This window comes from Mesoplodon densirostris, chromosome 7 (assembly GCF_025265405.1).
Source record: "Mesoplodon densirostris isolate mMesDen1 chromosome 7, mMesDen1 primary haplotype, whole genome shotgun sequence".
Taxonomy (NCBI): domain Eukaryota; kingdom Metazoa; phylum Chordata; class Mammalia; order Artiodactyla; family Ziphiidae; genus Mesoplodon; species Mesoplodon densirostris.
In genome coordinates, this window is record NC_082667.1 from 73,590,210 (window position 1) to 73,613,349 (window position 23,140).

General features: G+C 40.8%; 2 protein-coding genes across 7 annotated transcripts in view; one reads left to right on the forward strand and one right to left on the reverse strand.

Annotated features, from left to right (window-relative positions):
* The window catches only part of HPS5 (HPS5 biogenesis of lysosomal organelles complex 2 subunit 2), a 47,931-nt gene extending 31,725 nt beyond the window's left edge, over positions 1-16,206 (reverse strand). The window contains exons 1-10 of one of the 6 annotated variants that reach the window (XM_060102931.1): positions 15,832-16,206; positions 12,265-12,305; positions 11,296-11,410; positions 10,511-10,674; positions 8,701-8,811; positions 8,307-8,371; positions 7,659-7,851; positions 6,197-6,330; positions 2,230-2,442; positions 1,850-1,921 (exon numbers count right to left, since the gene is read on the reverse strand). In XM_060102931.1, coding sequence (XP_059958914.1) covers positions 1,850-1,921; positions 2,230-2,442; positions 6,197-6,330; positions 7,659-7,851; positions 8,307-8,371; positions 8,701-8,811; positions 10,511-10,618 — 896 coding nt within the window. In that variant the 5' untranslated portion in view covers positions 10,619-10,674; positions 11,296-11,410; positions 12,265-12,305; positions 15,832-16,206. Of the gene's footprint in view, positions 1-1,849; positions 1,922-2,229; positions 2,443-6,196; positions 6,331-7,658; positions 7,852-8,306; positions 8,372-8,700; positions 8,812-10,510; positions 10,675-11,295; positions 11,411-12,264; positions 12,306-14,952; positions 15,073-15,134; positions 15,486-15,831 lie in introns of those variants that run through there. The other 5 variants (XM_060102933.1, XM_060102934.1, XM_060102935.1 and 2 more) reach the window with 5 other exon arrangements.
* Positions 16,023-23,140, forward strand: part of GTF2H1 (general transcription factor IIH subunit 1) — a 34,209-nt gene continuing 27,091 nt past the window's right edge. Inside the window, exon 1 of the mRNA XM_060102938.1 lies at positions 16,023-16,441. The gene's annotated coding sequence lies outside the window, so the exon portion shown is untranslated. The remainder of the gene's footprint in view (positions 16,442-23,140) is intronic.

The following is a 23,140-nucleotide window of genomic DNA, read 5'->3' on the forward strand; positions in this document are numbered from 1 at the left end:
CTTAAGCTGAGGAGTAGGCGGAGCCAGATCATGCAGGGCTTTGCCTGCTATGGCAGGGACTTGTATGGGAGCTTTAAATAGTTTAACTCAAAGGAAAAACACTACCAGGAGAACCAAGCAGACTGGCCTTGCCATTAGAAAACATACTCCTGGGTAGGGGACTTCCCCACACCCCACATATCACACCACAGCCAACAAATGTTGTGTCTATGATGTGCCAGGCATCATGCCAAACACTGAGAATAACACAGTGAACAAAACAGACATGATGCCCTCAAGGGCCTTACTGTCTAGGAGTAAGAGAGGCATAAATACTGTTTGAATATGTAATTATAAACTGTGATAAGTGCCGTAAAGAAAGAATTTTTAATATGCTTTATCTAACTATGGGCAAATAAATAGTGGTCTTTCTCCAGTAACTTTTAGGATGAATTATGGACTTGTGAAAGAGTTATACTGTTTACAATTTATTTTCAAATATTGCATTATAGGTAGTGTGACATACACATACGTTAGTTAGGGGCAGTTAGTTAACATTTCAAGTGTTTTTTAAAATTACATTCAGGGTTTCCCTGGTGGCACAGTGGTTGAGAGTCCGCCTGCCGATGCAGGGGACACGAGTTCGTGACCTGGTCCGGGAAGATCCCACATGCCGCGGAGGGGCTGGGCCCGTGAGCCATGGCTGCTGAGCCTGCGCGTCTGGAGCCTGTGCTCCGCAACGGGAGAGGCCACGGCAGTGAGAGGCCCGCATACCACACACACAAAAAAAAAAACAAAAAAAAAACCCTTCACTTAAAATTACATTCGAAGCACGGTTAGTTAGCCTTTGAAAGAACTTGATCAGGAGCCAAACTCCAGGGTACCCTATACCAGCTCTAAATAACATTCTCTGAATCTGCATTAGGGATCTTATTAATTAGCCTAAGAGATATTAGAAATAATATTCTGCTGTTGAAATAAGAAGAGTTCAAGACACACAGATTGACTGGAAATCACACACTGGCATGCCCATGCTTGTAGAACAAGTTGTAAGAACTGGCAAGCCCAGCAGTTGATAGCTTTAAGTGGCTCTCTGTGCTGCCACTTAATAGTGGACTTTTTTGTACCTAATCCAACTAGAAGGCTAGCTGAACTCGGATGTTAGAATATGGCTGGCTGGATCCACCTTGAGCAGATCTTTCATGCAAAGTACCTGAAGAATAGAGAGCTGAAATTTCACCAAGCTTACAACAACAAGTTCTACAACTACTTTTGTGCCTGCCTGCTAAGAAACATACATATGCAGCAGACTTCAGTCTGAGACTTGCTTTCATTGGAATATCCCACTAGGGAGAGGTTATGAAAGAATGTGTATCTACAGCTCTGAGCTCTATTTGTCAAAAGTTCTCAACAACTGTGAAGGGTCCAACTGGTTTAGGCCAGTTCAAAACAGAGGGCTTCCCTGGTGGCGCAGTGGTTGAGAGTCCGCCTGCCGATGCAGGGGACACGGGTTTGTGCCCCGGTCCGGGAAGATCCCACATGCCGCGGAGCGGCTGGGCCCGTGAGCCATGGCCGCTGAGCCTGCACGTCCGGAGCCTGTGCTCCGCAACGGGAGAGGCCACAACAGTGAGAGGCCCGCGTACCGCAAAAAAAAGGAAAAAAAAAAACAAACAGAAAGGGAAGCATATTTCTATGCTTTTTTTCATTCCTCTTATATGTAGAACACTTCACATAACACAGTCATTTCCTAATTTTCTAAAAATCATTTAGTACAAAAACAAACTTGAAAAGCTAACTACCTTGAACAAGAAACAAAGAGGAAAAGTTAAGTGTTCATTTTTTTTTTAAACGATCGAAGGGAGAAACTTACCTAAGATATAAGAGTTTGGGGAAAGACAAAGACTGGGAGGATCCAACCGTATGATCATACTGAGGTTCTGATCTAGGAAGTAAACATGATTCATAATTTAATCAAAATATAAAAGTATCTTTTTCCCTATATAGGAAAATTTCTGCCTCCAAAACAAATTCAAGAGCCTAACTGCATTTGCCCTTATTGAATTTGCTTTAAGCATATGAAAGATAATTGATTAAAGACTTTTTGGTTTCTCTGAATCTTTTAATAAAAATTCTACTTCACTCTTAAAAGGCATGATAAAATCTTTAACGCATGCAGAATATCAGAGGTTTCAAACCAAACCCTCCCTGTAAGTTCCTCAAATACTCCCTACTGGCCATACAAATCATTACCTTGGATTAATCACAGGAAGAGGTGGTGATGAGAGGAGTTTCTTAAACTGATGTGTACTTATAACTTCTCCATCAAAGTTCACTTCCCACATCCTGGAGCCAGGGCGAGCACAGTATATTAGGGGCTGCTGGCCGGCAGAACATCTTCCAGGGAAGAAACAAGCTCCGTATTCTCCATCTCTTTCCTTGTTTCCAATTTTCCAAAATTTTTCTCTAATACCCAACCCCCGCAGAAAAGAGAAAGCATGTTTACTCACAAAAGAAGTAAAAAGCAATGGCACTACATATAGGCATGGCCATAATAACCCCACCCACAATGTCCTCTCTCTCCTCATATTAGCAATTTACTGGAAAGAACAGAATGGAAAGGTCAAAATAGGGTTCTAGCTCTGATTTGCCATTAACTATTTCTGTTACAGAAAGCAAATGACTTCAAGTTAGTACTCAGTTTATTATCCACAGAATGCGAACGCTCTTTTCAAAACTAAGAAGTGCTACTAAACCATTTCCTACATCCTTAAATCCTACTGACTGCTTCCCAAATCACCTTGTTCTTCGGCCACTCCATGGAGGCTACTGATCTACCCTGTCTCCAGGCCACTCCTTGGCCACATATACCCAATAAATGCCTCACTCTTTCCTCAAAATGCTAAGTCCTTCTGGAAGTCTGTACCTTGGAACATTCTGTTCCCTAAGGGTTACCTGAGCTAGATATATAAAAGAACTGCATATATAAAACTTCCTGAGAACATGGAAGTTGAGAATGAGGATATCTCTTTCCAAACACTCCTTTACTTATTCTTCATAAATTAACTCCACCATTCCTCCTCTGACAGACTTCCCTGACCCCTATAAGCAGAAGGATATGCTTCCCATGCTATGTTTTCAAAGCGTTCACCACATTACATATGGTAGTTGTGACTATTTCAACAGTAGATTATGACTTTCTTCAGGACAAACGTCATTTCTTTTTCCTCTTTAGCTGAACTCCCAGCGCACAGCACAGTACCTGGCCCCCAGAAAGCACTCAGTGCCTTGTAGTGCTCCATATACTCAAACTCTTTATTTGAACAATGGCCTGATATGGTTTCTAGCGTGAACTTACTACGTGACCTTAGATAATTCAATAAATATCCCTGTACTTATTTGCTTTATGAATAAAATATAACATCAGCTTTACTAGAAGAATATGGATATGAAAGTGCTTTAAAATGTATACAGAGCAACACAAGAAGTTACGGTTTTATTACCTATGTTCCTTATTTGGGAAATAAAATATATTTCTTGCTTATTTCACATCCTCTATGGTGCTTAACAACCGTGCTACTAATTCAGAGGAGTGCAATAAATATTTCCTGAGTAAACCAATACAGTCAACTCATTCTCATTTGCATGCTCATTAATCTTGCTTTCCACATTTTCAAATGACACATGACAGGCACAAGGCTAGGTATTTCCTATACATTATCTTAGTTAATCCTTAAAACTACCTCTACATTCTGGATGGGGAAACTGACATTTGGCAAGGTTTAAGAAGTGGCAGAACTAGAACTTAAAACCATATTGTCAGGCTCCCTTATCCAATGTTCTCTCTACTACAACATAATTCTTTGTTTCTGTTTCTTCTATTTCCTCCTGGGAGCCACCCCGTTCATTAATGATACTGACAGAAAGTAGCAGGAAAAGCAAACTCATATCTCACTTCGATCAGTTACTAGGAGGCTTTGTTTAAAAAAGAAAAATGCTTCTTTGTTTGGAAGGGAATATACCTTGAAACAAAACTTAAAACATACATAAAATTTTTCAATTATTGTACTATCCATGTACCCCCAAACTGAATTCTAGCTAACAAAGTAGGCATTCTAAAACATGTTATTTTTGCAGTTAGTTATTCTCATAACCAACTCTAGCCACAATCCTGTAAAATGGGAGTATAAATGATTAGCAACTGTACTGCACACAGGGAAAAATAAGCCTCCACTTATTTAGCTCTTTATACCATTTCACTAGATTCTCAAAACAACCCCAATAAGGTGTTCATTCAATTCAGTGTTCTGACCACTTGTCAGAATTTCAGCCAAATTTCTGAATTGGGCTGTTTGGTAAACTTGAAAACCTATAAATGAAGAATATTTAAGAAATTTGTGAAGCTAACAAATATTTTATCAAAATCTCAAGGATGGATTTAATGGCCAAAGGTCCAATGTCAAAGAATATACTAGAGGTAACAGGAAAGGCACAAAATCAAGACAGAAAGATTCTAGTCTGCCTCCTCCCAGCTGCATGATGTGAGGCAAGCTCTATCACTCACTAGGCTTTCTGATCTGCAAAAATGAAAGAGTGACACTACATGATCTCCAGTTCTGTAAGTCTAACTTCATCACCGATCTACAGTCTGAAATAAGTCAGAACCAAGTACACCATCCTTCCTACTAATTCCATGTAAACTGATCCTTCGCATCTCAAAGCCTTGCCCCTCTGCTGTACAGTTAGGTTCTCTGATACCAGACATCTGCAACCTACTATTACTGGTCTCCTTCCCACATACCTTTCTCATCCCAAGAAAATTTTTCAAAAGTGCATCCTCTCCTCATCCTTCCCTCTACTAACCCTGACAGTCAGCATACATTCCTTCAAAACTTTTGGAGTCCAGTCTCCTACTTTCTAGAATAGCAGTCTTCTAACTGAGATACAAGAACCCCTGGAAAAACATAAAAAGTTTCCAATCCTGGATAGTTCTAAGGGAATCAATTTCCAAACCCTGATTTTCTACATGTACACTTTCTTAAAATGATCTAAGAACCCACATACTTAATTAGTGTGACACTTAAGACTGTCACTCTCCATGTGGTGCTAATTTACCAATGTGATCTCCCACGACTCCCCTACTCAAGCCAGAGGACACATTCTAGAATATGCCTAATTCTTTCTCACTTTTCTCCAAGAGGCTGTTCCTTCCTGCTAGAATATCCTATCCCCTCTTACCTCTCTTCCTTCAAACTTCGCCTATTAAATATCCTCAACACATTACTGAAGCTGGCTAGTGGGCTCACAGTGGTTTATTATGCAATTCTCTCTTCTTTTGTGTGTGCTCAAAATTCTCCACAATAAATTTTTTTTTTTTTTTTTTTTTTTAGCGGTACGCGGGCCTCTCACTGCCGTGGCCTCTCCCGTTGCGGAGCAACAGGCTCCGCACGTGCAGGCTCAGCGGCCATGGCTCACGGGCCCAGCCGCTCCGCGGCACGCGGGATCCTCCCAGACCGGGGCACGAACCTGCGTCCCCTGCATCGGCAGGCGGACTCTCAACCACTGCACCACCAGGGAAGCCCTCCACAATAAATTTTTAACCCAGAGGGGCTGGGTCCTGAGGAATATGGTAGCTGGACAGGGCTAATGGAGGGGGAAAAAAATGCCCAGTGAATATTTCCCTGTGGTGAGAATGGCTGAAGAACTTAAACACAGCAATACACAACATTCATTTCAAACCATTTCCTATTCTGTTCTGGTATTTCACAGCTATCGCCAATATACTCCTTTGCCATTCATTGGACCTTTGGTTCCACTGTTGAGATTTCATTAAATATCTGTCAGCTTCATAAAGTTCTTATTTTTCATCCAATTTTACCCTATAGTAAAAATTCTATTAAATACACAAAAAATTTCAACAACAAACTCAATCAAGGAAGACTTCCCAATTCCCCATATAGAAACAGGCCTTTGTTCAGTCTTCCCTCATGATACTTAGACCAGGCTTCTTGGTAGAGTTAACTGAATATTTGTCTTAGTCACCCACTGGACTATGTCACTCTCCTCTACCTCCTCTCTACTCACTAACATCAGCTTGCACACAGCTGGTTCCTTATTAATATCTGTATAACTGAATTGAGGGGTTTGGGCGAGATGACTTCTAAGTCCCTTCCAGTTCTAAAATTCTGTATTTCCAATGACTCATGGTTAGTCAATATACCTCTCAGTATCACACAAGAAGCATCGAGTAAGTGAAGATATAAGTAATCTTCCATCCAAATAATCTAACTGGACAACAGAGGAGTCAACTGTTGTTATTGTCTGAACAGGAAACATCACAAACGCAGCAGCCGCCTAAAGGGGATGTGACAAGGAAATAAAGTTTATTTATCTTTACGTATATACATAATCCCCTTCTCTTTACCTTTTACATGAAAACAGCTTAGACAGCAAAATAAAAACCTTAAATGGGCCAAAATTAATTTGCCTGTTAGAATATCAAGTTTCACTCATTTAAGTTTTGTGAAATAATCTGCTACATAACTGCAGAAGAGAATTCTTAAGGCTCTGTTTATGATTATCTATTCTTAGAAGTTGGGAAGAAAAAGATGAAGCAAGTTTTAGAATATGTGAGACAATTTTTTCACCTGTAGACAGTACTTCTCCCTTTGGAAAAAAGACAAATTAGAGCTATAATAAGTGTAGAATTCCAAATGTGTATCAAAAATATGTTAGGAATCAAGTAGTAACCTTGATGGGTCATCATGAATATTTAATTAATACATCAAGAATATTCTGATGTGTTAATTAAAATAACTTAGCCAATAGTAGTTAGATCTCTTCTTCTCTACCAGGATCCTACATGCAAATAAGTCAATGAGAGACAAGTCCCCCATTTCTGATATCATAGCTTTGGAGGAGAGGGACAGTGAGGAGCAGGCTGGCTCTGCCTTAATGACAGACTGGAGCATTCTGTTAGGATAACTTGAGACTCAACTTTTCTACTCCAACAACTGTGGCAGGAAGCCTGGGGACCCACACTGCTTAGCGTAATCCAGGAGGTGTCTTTAAGATTCCACTCACAACAAGTTACATCCATCCTGAGAAAATATACCTAGACCCATGAGTTTCTTCTAACCAGGGACCAGGAGAATAGGACCCAGGGCAATTGGTACCATTTCTATGTTTGCTATTTTATTCACACAACTAATAAACAGGCATCTTTTCTTTTTTCTTTCTTTCCTTTTTTTTTTTTTTGGCTGCGCCATGTGGCATGAGGGATCTTAGTTCCCCGACCAGGGATCGAACCTGTGCTCCCTGTGTTGGGATCACACAGTCTTAACCACTGAATCGCCAGGGAAGTCCAGCCATCTTTTCTTTCTTAACAGCCTAGTATTAAAGAATGCTTTACTTAAATGAGCCATGCAGGTGAATTATGGAGTAATATAATAGACAACTGCAAATTACTGAAGTTAGCTCACAGAAGCCATTCTGTAACAGTGTCAAGCTAAACCAGGGTACCATATGTACTACATGCAAACAAGTCTTCTCAAAATTCATAGTCTGAGCTCTAGATCAGTCCCCAAGAGATACAGTAGGTCAAATTGTGTCTTTAATTGAAATTCTGTAAGACAACACCTTATATCTCACCTACATACACAAAGAACTGGACTGGTTCTCACCTTTGCTTGTTTAGAAGTGTTGAGTTTGATGGCAGAAACTTTCCCCATATGATCACCTATAAAAACTCTAAGAATAGCTGAATCCCAACAGAGAGCTGTAACTTTTCGGCCTTTGTGTTCTGAAGACACATAAATTCGTTCTGGTTTCCCACGACGTTCTTGATTTAATTCCCAAACAACTACAAGACCTTGACTACAAGAATTGAGACACAAAAGCAAATTTTTGGCAATGGTGAAAAAGGTACAATTTCAATGCATCACAATATCAACTATGTTAAATATATAAGCAAAGTCTTATTCAGAAAAGAGGAAGTAGAAAGCCAAGGTATTAATTTCCCTGCTTTAGTCCACCAATCCAATATAATAGGAGAACTTAGATGTTCTAAATTATCCGTTACCTTTCTCTTTTAAGGTCACAGAAATGTTGTTGCCTCATATTAGTGTTTTCCACAGACCCTAGGGTGACCAACTGTCCGTCCTGGTTTGCTTGCGTCTAAGAGGTTTCCTAAGACATGGGACTTTCAGGGCTAAAACAGGGTCAGGCCCAGGCACACTGGGATGGCTGGTCACCCTAACAAACACACAACTCCATTTGTCAACTTCAAATGCATTTGGAAAAGATCAGACAGTTTTAGAACACTTTCTTACCTGGTAGCCACAGCAACATAATCATCATCATGTAAACAACAGGCGACCTGAGAAATTGCACCTTCCTAGAGCATAAAAGGAAAAATATTAAGCAGCTCCTCAAAAATGGGTAATTTTTTATTTTTAAATCTCAAGTTTTACCTTCTTCTTTTAGTCCAAATGATCATTGATAATAGAGAAATTCAAATTTATGTAAGATACTCCAGATGGTACATGACAGGGCTACCCTTAAAAGGAAAAATATTAAGCAGCTCCTCAAAAATGGGTAATTTTTTATTTTTAAATCTCAAGTTTTACCTTCTTCTTTTAGTCCAAATGATCATTGATAATAGAGAAATTCAAATTTATGTAAGATACTCCAGATGGTACATGACAGGGCTACCCTTAATCTTACCCTGTGCGAAAGAAAAAGCCTGTGCTTCCATCCTTCTTTCTGAATGAGATTGAGTCCTCCTCCTGAACTGCCCAAAGCCAACCATTTTCGAGACACAGCTATGCTCGTGCACTAAAAAACATGGCAACAAACAAGTGTGAAACTGTCACAGTCATTTAACAAATAAACTATGTACTGGAAATAAATACTGAGGATCTGTGTCAGGTTCCTCCCCGCACCCGCCCCACCCGCCCAGTTAGACACCACATAATGGCACTCAAGCTCTTATTCTAGATAGTGATAGATACAGAAGAAAGAACATTTTGGTTCTAAATTTTTAATTGAATCTCAAAATTGCTGAATAGGCTCAATTGTATAAATGAGTAATTTTCCCTTGGCAAAAGCCAGTTACTAGCCCATTCATCTTCTGTGCAATTCAGCTAGGTCATTCTAATACTGACCACAATGATGGAAGATCAAGTAAGTCTCTAGGGGATAAAGCAACCACTTTAATCATCTGCTCACATAAATCACTTCTAGTCTGTATAATCAGCACAAAATGTCCACAGCTTTGAGAGCAAGTGAGACTGCAGAGGACGCAAATGCAAGTCACTGTACTATTATGTCTCCCCACACCTTCAGCCTACTGATTCTTCTCCTTACCCACCAGAGAAAGCAGTGGCCAGGCTGTGCCTAATACCCTGTAACAAAAATTACTGGTTGGTGAACGAACAGGCATTCCCAATCCTCTTTGACCTTGTTGCTTTCTACTGTAGAAGCTGGAAAACCTAAATCTTCACTTACCCAGTTTCTTTTGCAGCTAGGGGGAGCCCTGTGACTCAAATCCAGCTAATAAGACTAAGCCCTACTAGGGCTTCCAGAAAGCCTTGCCCTCCCAGATAAATGGCCGAAGCTGAAGAAAAAAAAGCCTTTGTCCTCGGCCACCTCTTTCTTGCTTGAGATGCTAATGGAGACATCAAGACTGGAGCCAGGACACTTATCTTGCACCTGTGACCAACAGTCAATATACAGATGATGGTAGAACAGGAAAGATGGAGAGCCTGGGTCCTAAGGAATATCAAAGGCCACTACACTAAACCCAGAAATGATAACCTCCAACCAGGTTATAAACACCTTTACTGCTTAAGCTATTATTGAGAAGGTTTTCTGTAACTTGCAGCTAAAACACATCTGATATCAACCCTCTTAATTGTTGTCCATATTACTTTGCCTATTACTTCCTATTCTCCCTTTACTCAGAGGCTAGAAAGGTGCTTTGGGGTGGGAACAAAAGGATAAGAATGAAATTATTTTGGAATTGGTTATGAAACCGTTCTTTACCATGTCATTCCTGAGTTTATCAAATGAATTCAGGGTTTGAGGGAAGCACATACTCCTTCCCACAGAGCTAATTTTTAGCTCTGTTCCCTAAAACAGAGGGGGTACATCAAACTCCTTGTTTTGGAACGAACTTAGTTTAATAGCAACGGTTCGTGTTGCTCAAAATGCAATGGGGTATACTCATTTATACTATTTTATTTTCAATTGAATACATTACTTTCTGAGAGAAGACAGCAAGATTAGAGGCGGGAAAATTCAGTAATCTAAATCATAGTTTCCAAGGATGGGAAAGAAGAATTCAAACGATTGCTTGAAAAATAAATCAAGAAAGCACTATGAACATACTACTTCTATGTGAAGTATTACTAGCACAGGTAAGAACACCCAAGATTCTATAAAACATAAAGAACGGGGTGGGGGGACATGTAACTGAGAGCACACAAAAATATGAACGTGAAAATAAAACTGATATAAGGATCAAGAAAATCACCTTTAGACGAGCAGAGTCCAGCCTCAGGGCTGAAAGTAATGGATCCAGAGACTCAAATTCTGCAAGAACATGGTTGTAGGACTCTGCTATCACTGGCACGAAAGTCATTTACCCAGAAAGATGAAACTACGTTGAGGGATAGGTACAGTATTCCTGAATAAAACCTGCAAAAATATAATTTAAGAAGCTCACCACTCCTTCAGCAAGCATTTAATGAACAGGTGGAGAAAACAGGGAAACATAAGAAAGGGACAAGGATCCCTATTCTGGAGCTCCTTGGCGTCTAGGTGGAAAGAAAACACACTGCAGGTGACATTATAGGTGACCATCAGCTTGTACTGATTATTCCCTGACTCCTAAAACTCCCAGAGAATGAAATCCAGATTCTCAAGGCCCTCCACAATCCTATCCCATTCTATTTACCTAACAGTGTGAACAGATAGAATAGACGCTTGCAGGATATAAGGGGAAATTTTGTCAAGCTCCTCTGTGGTAAAATAGCACCTCCAGCTGCAATTCTTTGAGCTGTAAATCTTCTGTTTTTAAGTCTCTTGTTAAATTCAATGGTTATCAGCCCACATTTTAACCGTGCTTAATAGGAAAGGGCCTCTGGAGAGCTTTCTCCAGCCTGTGAATAAGTGAAAAGTCAGGCATAGGGAATTAGGCAGAGAGAGGAATAAGAGTTTCAATAAGAGGCCTGATAGGAAAGAATAGGAATAAGAATACAAGGTACCAAATGCCAACTACCTCGTGAAGACTTTGTAAACTAACACAAGAGTTCTTACCTGTTCAACAACTCTCAAGTGTAGATTTTTGTCAAATTATACCAGTTTCCAGAAGAAAGCAGAATTTAAGAAAATTCTATCCATTAATTTTAACTTTTCCTCAATCCTTTGTTACCTACCAAATTGAGAATAAAAAACAAATACTACAAAAAAATTCAGAAACAATTGTTTATGCTTAATTGTTTTTAATTTATACTTTGTGGTTTTAATTTTTTTTTCAGAAACACATGTATTCACTCACTCATTTATTCAGCAAATATATACTTAGCACCAACTATGTGCCAGGCATTGTTCTAAGTCCCAGAGATAAAACAGAGGACAAAACAAAGTCCTAACGTTCATGGAGCACACTTTCCAGGGGCAAACCATATCTAAGCTTACAATACTTTTTACTGCATACACGTAATATAGTCTTATTTTCTGCTGGTAATACAGCTGATCTCTGTAAGGAGAATGGTGTTCTGAAAAAACAAAATTCTTTAGTAGTCCTCCTATACTCAAATATTTGAGCATTCCTAATCTAAGAAAAATCTTCTCTCATCCTTTTCACTCATTCATTTTATTAAGTACTGTAGATACAGAAAAATCAGGATCACTAAGACAAACAGTTTTGCTCACCATCCAGTTCTACAAGGGTTACATCGTAACCCACTACAGTTGCTGACCACCAGTGCACTCTGAGAGGAAATTAACAACAGGATGAGGTCCTCTGCTTTGGACAAAGCAGGTCCTTTGTAGATGTATATCTCAGGAAGAATTTTAATCACCCCAGATTTTTGCACCTTCCCATACATAGAAAAGCACTAAAATCATTAACTTGAGATACCTATTCTTTGTGATTAGCAGTAATCTTTTACCAAGATGTAGGCTTAACTGCAGTTATTTCCTAGCCAAAAATCATATATAAACTTTCTTCTCTATATACACTATTGATAGTATGTATAAAATAGATAACTAATGAGAACCTACTGTATAGCACAGGAAACTTCTACTCATTGCTCTGTGGCGACCTGAATGGGAAGGAAATCCAGAAAAGAGGGGATATATGTATATGCATTGCTGATTGACTTTGTTGTATAACAGAAACTAACACAATATTGTAAAGCAACTATACTCCAATAAAAATTTTAAAATAAAATAAAATAACATAAAATAAACTGTCTTCTCCCCTACTTCTTCAGAGCAGTTTCCTCAGGGCTGAGTGGCTGTTAGCCGGGCTATAGTCCTCAGCAAGACCCTGAATAAAACTTAAACTCACAACTCTCATCTTGTGTGTCTTTCTCTGAGTCAACAGTTTCTAGTAAAATATGAGGCACAGTGGTGCGAACAAGACAAATTAAATAATTCTAGAAATCAGTCACTTTATAATCAACTAGGGAGAAAAAGACAAATCACACACACACACACACACACACACACACACCCTCATAAGGGAAACGTAAGCAAGGTCTTATGTCGGAACTTAGAGGACAGAGGGATCACACTGAGTTAAAAGTAACCATAGAAAGCTTCCTAAGGGAAGTAGCACTGGAGCTGAGTAGGTTTTATCACAAGGAAAAAAGAAAGGGTAGCAGGTAGGGCAGCAATAAGCAAAGATACAGAGGATATATTTGGAGAATACAAATTTAGTCTTTGGTTGAAACACAGGACACAAGCAACAGAAAAATGAAAGATAAAGCTGGAACTAATTCAGTCACAAGGTACAAGGCACTGTGAATCTCAAACTAAGGAACCTGCACAAATTTTAATTTGGTAGGCAACAGAAAGGCATTGAAGAATTTGGTGTTGGGAGATCACATAATTTCTGTGAAGCACTGTGGGTAGACACCAGAAAACAAAGACTTGAGAAAAGGTGGGAGGGGTGGTGAGGAACTAAAGACAAGGCCTTTCAATTACTCAAGAAATCTGGTGGAGAAGGAGAAAACCTCTCGACCTTGTGAGCAGGGGAGACACAAACAGATTTGTAGGTAGCAGCTAAAAGAAAAGGCTTTAGAATGAAAGGGACTGAAGGGACTTTCCTGGTGGTCCAGTGGTTAAGACTCCATGCTCCCAATGCAGGGGGCCCAGGTTTGATCCCTGATCAGGGAACTAGATTCCCGCATGCTGCAACTAAAGATTCCACAGCCACAACTAAGATCCTGTGTGACCCAACTAAGACCTGGAGCAGGCAAAATAAATAAATAACTTTTTAAAAAAAGAAAGGGACTGAAGATACAAGAAAAAGAAAATAAAATCACTGTACAAGATCCTAAGGAAGACAGAAAGGAATGACATCAGGACCACAGCGGCTATCTCTTCCACTTGCAATCTTAAAACAATCTCTGAGATGGATAGACCATTTGGTCTCGATCTCAGTGAAGAGAGAATGACCTGGAAATTATGACCTAACAGGGTAAAAAACCTAGTAAGTTTCTGTTTTTCTGAAAAAGACTTAATAGAGATGAGAATGAAAAAGGAATAGCATAAACAATGTCAGTTCTCAAGAGAAGTTGCTAGTGATAGTGTTAAGCCAACTCCAAATTTATATTTTTCTTTGCGTTACTCTCTGAAATGACTCCTTTCCCTCCAGATCTACTTACTAAAATCTGCCCAGCCTTTCAGGCCCAGCATAAGTCCCACTTCCCAGAATTCTCAAAGTGGAAGACTCATAGGTAATTCAGTGCACACATCCACGTAATTCAGGAATTAGTCTTGCCCTGGATTCCTGAACATTTTCAGCAAGGGAAAGGAATTGCTCCCTCTCATGAAGCTGCCCATTCCACTCCTCCACAGCTCTCACTGTCATAAGGTACTTTTTCTACTATTGGGCTGAAACCTGATGACTTGGAGCTTTTATTTCCAACTGTGGCTTCTACAGTTTAAGGAAATAAGTTCACTCCTTTCAAAACAGTCCTTCAGTATTTGAAAAGTGTTATGAGGTCTTCTAAAAATTCATCAACCCCAGTTCTTCCTGACCTGACAATTTCCAAATTCCTCTCTGTTCTGATCAGCCTTCCACACAGAGCTTTAGCTTGCCTAAAAATGTGCTCCAGAACTGAACATAAAACTCCTTAAGTAGCTGGATACACAGAATAGAGTAAAAACACTAAATTCCTTGACCTGGACACTAAATTTCTATGTTACATCCTAAAATAGTATCAGACTTTTTTTTCCAGATATGTTTTTAAAGTAGCCATGTCACACTTTTTTTTTAAACATCTTATTGGAATATAATTGCTTTACAATGTGCCATGTCACACTTTTGATTCAACAGAGTAAGCAGTTAACTAAAACCCAAAGAAATTTTCAAATAAAATGAATATAATCTTCCTAGCCAGTACCTAGACACAGTAGAATCAAGCTCAAATTGAAAGCTGCCATTAATCAAATGTGATAATGGATATAAAAAGTACCTAGAAAATTTAAAACTGTTCAAACAAGAACAGCATAATGCTGATAACTGTTAAAGTTTGGTTAGGTGTACATGAGGGTTCGTTATATTATCCTGTCTACTTTGGTCTATGTTTTAAATTTTCTTGAACAAGATTTCTTATTGAAGTATAGTTAATTTACAGTGTTGTGTTAGTTACAAGTGTACAGCACAGTGATTTCGTCATACACATATACATTCAAGATTTTGTTAAGTATGTGTTTAACAACAAAAAGCTCTGTACAAACCTTTCATTCTATAAACTTTCTGTGCCTCCATGGTTTAATATATGCTGTTCCTTGAATCTTCCTCCATCTAACAAAACACTATCTTCCTGCAGAACCGAGTTTAACTATTACTTCTGTTAAGTCTGTCACACTGTTAGCCTAACAAAAAACTAAGCAAATAGAAGGTGGTCATAAATGCTTACCAAAGTCAATGAAAGAAGTTTTTGAAGTGTTGGCTTGCCCAAGGTCACAGAGCTCACAAGTAGAGCTGAGACTAGAATCCACTAATCCTGAGTCCAAATCTAATTACCTTTCCATTTCCCCACACTGCTTGATGGTAACTAAAGGAGCAGTAGGATCAAGAAAAGGCTTTTCTCTTCGTCCTAGTACTCATTTTTATTCATTTTAATGGACTCGTGTTTGCTGCGCAAACACCCAATGCAAATCACAGCTTTCTTTCTTCCCCACTAGGGGCGTGGACGGAAGAGGAGGCAAAAGAGGAAAGAAAGGAAGCAAAAATTAAAGATATTATGCGGAGGGGAAGTATGAGATTTCCTCATTCCCGTAACGGGGATCTTTAAACCCAAGTAACAGAGAACAACTCTCCACCTCAGACCAAGAAATGGCGACTCACTCATTCATGCACTCAGCATGCCTTGCACACCCCACTGCAGACAGTTCCTGACCACAAGCTCCCTGACTAGCGGAACTCCTAACTTTTTAACAGCAGTAACTTTAATACTATACTCAGATCTCTTGAAAGGTGCCTCGGTAATCAACTCTTCAAAGCCAGTCTCACAGCCTGTAGGTCTCAGCCCCTCTCCAACATCTCCTGGCCGGTAGCCCCCAAATTCCAATGGGTCACACCCTCTCTCCCGGCTGGGTGCCGTTAACACTCACCGCGCACTAAGAGCCGCACCTGAGCTTCAGGCTCCCCTCCTGCTCCTCCCCTCCCTGGCTTACGTCATCCCAGAGCGCCGGGGACGCTGGGACAAAGCTGTTAACTGTACTTCCTCGTCACGTGACAGGTTACGCCCCTGTTGGCGCGTGGTCCCTCCCCCTCGGGCCGCGGTCGCGATTACGCTCTCTGTGGCCTGCAGTAAGCGGGCCGCTGCCGGCCGAAGACGCAGCGCCGATCGGGAGCGGAGGAGCTCTAGGCCAAAGGGGTGAGCCAGGCAGGATCCAGGGACCTTCACCGCTTAAAGCCGGCGAGAGGAAATGAAACAAGCGGGCACCGGCGGGGAAGGGAGGGAACTAGCGGAAGGTGTCATGGCGGCCGCGCTCTGGGGTCACGTGCCCCGTAGGCCCGCCTTGGTACTTCCGGTCACGTGCCTTCAGAGTTCTCGCAGCCAGCGATGGAGGCGAGACCCCCTGGTAACAGAGGCGGTGGCGACGGCGGCGGCTGCTGGGTTTCAGCCTCTTCCCGGCAGCGTCTCTAAGAAGCGCAGCGGAACTGGACTCGACCTAACTCAGTAACTTACTCCTTGCCCAAGGCCGTAGCTCCCACCTGGTAAGTTTAGACCGAAGAATGGGGGTGGGCGGGCGGGTGAAGAGCTGACAGGCCCGGGGGCCGCAGGACGGCGCGTAATCTGCCCCTTTTTCCTGTGTCCCTGTCGCCGTTGCCACAACTCCCAAGCCTGCGGTCTCGTAGCCCTTTATTATTCTGAAGCGAGGAAGAGGCGACCCCTAATCTACTTGTCTGTAGGAAACCTTACCTCTCCACCGAAAGCAGGGACTCGAAGATTTATTCAAAGCCGGGATCAGACTTGGCTCATGAGGATGAAGGACGCGGAGGCCTCTCTGGGGCTGAGGAGCCCTTCCCGTTAGAAAATGTGCTGTTGAGTCTTTCGGTTTCTGTAAGGGAAAAGCTTTTATCCTAGTGTCCACACACCTTTTGCTTTACCTGTCAAACTTACCACTCTTAAAAGCTTCTTAACACGTGTGCCAGACCAACCCCCTACACACACATCACATTTTGGTCTGTGCCCAATTTGATCATCTTTAAGCACCAACACATGGAAATAAATAATTATTTTAGAAATCCCCCAGTTTTCTCAGAGACTACATTGTCTAAGGAAGAGTATTCAGTTGACTCTTAAATGGCCGCTTTAGGGTCTGTAAAATGGGGGGCGGGAGGAGAGAGATAAAAACAACCTTTTGCCCATCAGAAGACCCCATTTTAAAAACATACAAAAACTAAGTGGTTTAAAATATACCTTGCAGTGAGTACTGATTGCATAAAGGAGTGAAACAATTTTTCCCGTTGAATTCTTACCAGAAACCCCAACATAGAAAGCAGCATGCCATGGTGGAATTGAGTTTGGGAGCGCTCAGCCTCCCCTCTTGGAACACAGTGTGAATATCATGAACTGGGCTTTGGTAACTAAGCCAAAGTTGCCAACCCTAAGATCGATTTTAAAAAATCAAAACTAGAACAAATGAGATGGAGAGGTCACAACAGAGGGGAAGGTAACCTCTAGTATCAGGCTTATGGCTTGCAAAAGATCTAGACTCTGGAAAGAACTTTGTACCTTTTAGCAAACCGAAATCTGTTATTTGGAAGGAAGGGAGAGAGAATTTGGAGGCATTAAACCTGTTCTGCTACTCTCATTCATCTAACACTTGGCAGTGCATCGGACTGATGAGCTTTGAGTCTCTCCTAGGTGATATTAAATACATATAGTAGTGCTAATGTTAAAAAAAAATCCACACAAATGCAGAGAGGGCTCTTTAGAAATACTAGGAAGGTTGGTGCAAAAAGAGAGGAATCGGTTAAAAAGAATGCACCCAGCGATCAGCTTCAGAGTTGTGGCTGCTTCCTGTACGAACTGCTCTCAAGGCTTATATCTTATCCCTGCTGGGCTGTCTTTACACCTTTTAGCCCTGCTTTTCTGTGCTGCTGGTTTTTCCCTTACCATCAGAATGTTGTCAGGTGTACCTTGAGCTTTCCTAGCATTTTGACCACTATTTCTACTTCATGGATGCTGCTACTAGAAGTGTCTTTGGGGACTTGCTTGGTTGTCCAGTGATTAAGACTCCCTGCTTCCACTGTAGGGGGCATGGGTTCAATCCCTGTTCAGGGAACTAAGATCCCACATGCCATATGGCACAGCCAAAAAAAAAATTTTTTTTTTAATTAAAAAAAAAAAAAAAAAAAAAGGGCCTCCCTGGTGGCGCAGTGGTTAAGAGTCCGCCTGCCGATGCAGGGGATACAGGTTCGTGCCCCGGTCTGGGAGGATCCCATATGCCGCGGAGCGGCTGGGCCCGTGAGCCATGGCCGCTGGGCCTGCGCGTCCGGAGCCTGTGCTCCGCAACGGGAGAGGCCACAACAGTGAGAGGCCCGCATACCGCAAAAAGAAAAAAAAAAAAAAAAAGAAATGTCTTTGTCCCTTCCTCCTTTCTCTCTTTCCTGCCTGCAATGTGACAGTGTCAGGCATCCATCTAATAGTCCCTCCTTGCTCCATTTATGATTACCAACTGATTACTCCTCTCTCAGTTTTGGTATCGTACTCTTTGTCAGCATGCAGTATTTATTAGTGAATATGAGCATACTCTTCCCTCTATCTTGCGTCTCTGTCACATTTTCCTCCTCCTGCCTCTCCCATCACTGCTGTAAAATGAAAAAGTGCTCAGTCTTAAAATTGCTACCTTAGTTATTCCCTTTAATATCTTCTTTATGTGTGTATCTATCCTTAAAACAGTACATTTTGGTCACTCTTTACATACTTCCAAGGTCTTATTCCCTGTAGTGCTGAATTGTTAGCATTTTTTAGGATTGCCCGATGGCAAGCAGCATTCCAGTCTCCATTTTGTATGCTGGCAGACACAGAAGCGCTTTCTCTAATAACAATCCTCCTTTTAGAGAGTGATAAGGAGTTTATATTTCACTTGTTGCCTTTTTTTCGTCTGCCCCATTTATCTCTGCACATTGGAGAAGGAGATGTAGGTAATGGAAATGCAGAGACATGAGATGTAGGAAATGGAAATTTAAAGATTTCTCCTGAATAGTTTCAAATTCTTCCTATCCCTGTTTACTTATAAGCCAGTTATTGGAATCTGTGAGGAATGGTACTGTGATCTGTGAGTTGAGAGCTTTAGCGCTTCCTGGAGTTTAGCCAAGGATGTATGTACAATGGTTTCTTGTTATGTCTTAACCAAGACTGTATTCTTTTAACAACAGAGATCTTAACTTGATGTCATAGGTATTTACTGGACTATTCCTATGGACTAAAATATGCTGCTGAGCTCTGTATTGCCATGAACACAACACATGCAGCCTCTGCCCTTCTTTATGAAGCTTGCAGTCTTTCGGGGAGAAAGGCATTAAAAGAATTTCTTTAAAAATTTGGGCTTCCCTGGTGGCGCAGTGGTTGAGAGTCCGCCTGCCGATGCAGGGGACACGAGTTCGTGCCCCTGTCTGGGAAGATCCCACATGCCGCAGAGCGGCTGGGCCCGTGAGCCATGGCCGCTGAGCCTGTGCGTCTGGAGCCTGTGCTCCGCAAGGGGAGAGGCCACAACAGTGAGAGGCCGCGTAACAAACAAACAAAAAAATTAATTGCAGGGACTTCCCTGGTAGTGCAGTGGTTGGGAATCCGCCTGCCAATTCAGGGGACACGGGTTCGAGCCTTGGTCCAGGAAGATCCCACATGCCACGGAGCAACTAAGCCTGTGCACCACAACTACTGAGCCTGCACTCTAGAGCCCGTGAGCCACAACTTCTGAAGCCCATGTGCCTAGAGCCCGTGCTCAACAGGAAGAGAAGCCACTGCAATGAGAAGGCTGCACACCGCAACGAAGAGTAGCCCCTGCTCGTGGAAACTAGAGAAAGCCTGTGCGCGGCAACGAAGACCCAGCGCAGCCAAAAATAAATTAATTAATTTAAAAAAATTAATTGCAGGGCTTCCCTCGTGGCGCAGTGGTGGAGGATCCGCCTGCCGATGCAGGGGACACAGGTTCGTGCCCTGATCTGGGGGGGGGGGTCCCACATGCCGCGGAGCGGCTGGACCTGTGAGCCATGGCTGCTGAGCCTGCGTGTCCGGAGCCTGTGCTCCGCAACGGGAGAGGCCACAACGGAGAGAGGCCCGCGTACCGCAAGAAAAAAAAAAATTAATTGCAGCAGTGATAAGTGTTGTAAAGGGGAGAATACTGGTAACTTTGAAACTTAGAGTACACAGAAAATGAGTAAAAGCTAGTTGATGGAAAGGGAGGAGAATGTGCAGAGGCTCAGCACAAGGCATGCATGTGCCTTTAGCCTCAAGCAAGTAAATATTTAACTGCAAATGAATAAATGCCTTTACTGGAGGATTTTGCTGTTTAAAGAAGTCTTGTGGCAGATTATTTCATAAAGTAAATAATCTTTTAAGTAAAGCTAGATCTTCATCAAGCTGCTTTGTTTAAATGTAACTGCACCGATGTTTTTCATAAAATATTCTGTGGCTCTTACAGAGTTCTACTAGAAAGAAGTTTTTGCCACCCAAGGAGCCACCTTCAAGAAAAATCTAGAAATCATAGAAGCCATTGTAGGATGGTCCTACTGGTTCTATCGAACTTCCTAAAACTGGTCCTTGTACAATTAACAGAGGTGCTACAGATGACCAGGGAAATTTGCCAAGCAGGTTAGCTGTGAGACAATTCACTAGTTATTCCCAGTGTTCAATAACTTATCTCTGATTTATTTTTAAAGCTCCCTCTAAATAGATTTTAATATGAATGGTTTTACATGCTATGCATAAGAGGCTATGTTTTTCCCCAGTTGATTTAAAGTAGCCAACTCTAATAGTTCTATTAATCTAATTTATTCTCCACTTTACAGTTTCTCTGTCTTCATTCATCTTTCTCCCTTACCTTTCCATCTCAGAAAGGTTTTTTTGTTCTTTTCCAAAGTTAACACTTTTTATTTGTGCCCGTAAGCCCAGTTAATTGGTGACTTGCTCTGTCAGCTGTAACCTTGTGTTTCCTCCATATATGGACATATTTAAAATTATCCTGTAATTATCTACTTATCCCCCTCCACACACACACCTCTCCTATCTTTCTCAGATTTTAATTCATGTTTCATAAAATGTGGCTCATAGGTATGCCGTTTAATTTTACGTAGTATAGACAGGTTTTTAAATGTTTTTAATAGTTACATGTTTATTATAATGAATATTATAAAATTAATATTAAAATATTTAATGGTTCCATAGATGTTATAAAAATTATTATAAATTAAAGTTTTAATACTAAATAAAAATAATACATATTACAGAAATTGAAAACAACAGTTTTAATTCTTACCAACCCTAACACCTTCCCGTGTTACCTTATAGATGTGGTTTGATAGAGAATAAACTCCTGGAAAGACATTTTTAGTAACTGCTTTTCTCATTACAAAATACATATTTATTGTAGATAGTCCAGAAAACAAAAAGAACATCCAAATCATCTGTAGTCCTATCACCATAGGTAACCACTGTTAAATTGGGTGTATGTCTCTCTAGTCATATATATTTGCAAAATAGTATAATGGAACTCTAAGGTCAGACTGACCCAGATTCAAACCCAGTTCTACTTCTTGATGCTTTGGGAAAGCATCTTGATCTCTCAGACCCAGTTTCCTTTATCTGCAGAATAGAACTAATAATAGAATCTACCTCAGGATTGTTAACTGGGGACTGAATGAGCTAATGCCTGTAAAGAACTTAGCCCAATGCCTGGCACATATTACAAGCATTCAATAAATTTTAGACGGTTTTTTAAAATTTAAGAATATGGAATCAAACTACATGCTTTTTTTGCTTGCTTTGATCACCTAACAGTTTATCTTTTCATGTCATTAAATAGTCATTTAAGCAACTCCCTGACGGTACAGTGCTTAGGACTGCGCATGTTCATTGCCGAGGGCCCAGGTTCAATCCCTGGTCGGGAAACTTAAATCCCACAAGCTGCGGCGCAGCCAAAAAAAAAAAAAATAGTCCTTTAAAACAGTGGTTTTCAAACTTTTTAAGCGACAGTAATCCTCTAATCAAAATCTTTGGAGGACATCAAATAAGTAAATCAGTTAAAAGATGGTATTCTATATTAAGAATTTTGACCCTTTACCATATATAATGTATGGATATTAAAACTGTGGAGATAGTAAAGTAACATGGGAAAATGTTTTCAATGACAAATAAACAAGATAATTGGCTGTACTTCATGATTACATTTGTAAGGTGGGTACAGATAAGCACAATTTAAAATTAAGAAAATTGATGTTAAAGTTGTGAGATTGTGGCATTTTTTAAAGCCCTTTTTGTTAACTGAACTTACTAGGCTCTGTCCCAACATTTATAAATGCCCACATAATACAGACTATTTCTACCTGCATGACTCAACAGCACCTCACACTCATTTTCAGAGCTGAATTCCTTGCCTTCACTTTCAAACTTGTTTTTCCTTGTTACTGTTTCTGTGAGTGGCATCACTGTACTCATGTGAGTTAGGCTTAAAAGTGGGGTATGAGCAAGCAGCTGTGATACCTCCTTCAGCACAGTGTCTATTCATCTTGCTTCCTCAGTACTCCTGCTTGTCTCTTCCTCTCCATTCTCACTGCCACCAGCCTGGTTCAGACCCTTTCTGGTCCTCTCTTCAGTCTCATATTGCCTCAGATTAATTTCCTAAAATACAAATCACTCCCTTATTCAAATCTTTAGATGTTTTCTGTTGTCTGCCACATAGGGGGGGTATTCTCCACTATCTGCCTCCATCTTAACTGTCCAACTTCATATCCCACTGATCCCCATCATGAACTTTGTGCTACATCCAGAGTGGACTACTAACCATTTGCAGAGAGTCTGGAGCCTTTGCCCCAAGCCATTATCTTTGCCTATAATGCTTATTGCCTTTTCTCTGTCAAAACCCTCATTCAAGACCCAATTCATAACTAACTTCTGTATAAAAAGAAACTACCGATACATGTAATAACGTGGTGAATTTCCAAAAACATGTTAAGCAAAAACCCAGAGACAAAAGCATACATAGTGCCTGAATTCCATTTATATGAAATCCTAGTACAGATAAAAACTAATCTGTGGTGTTAGAAATCAGAAAACAGTTGCTCGAGGGTGGGAGGTAGAGAATTGACTAGAAGGGGACGTGAGAGAACTTGGGGGGTGATGGAAATGTTCTCTGTCTTGTTTTGGGTAATGGTACACGGGTGTATACAGTTGCCAAAACGCATCAAACG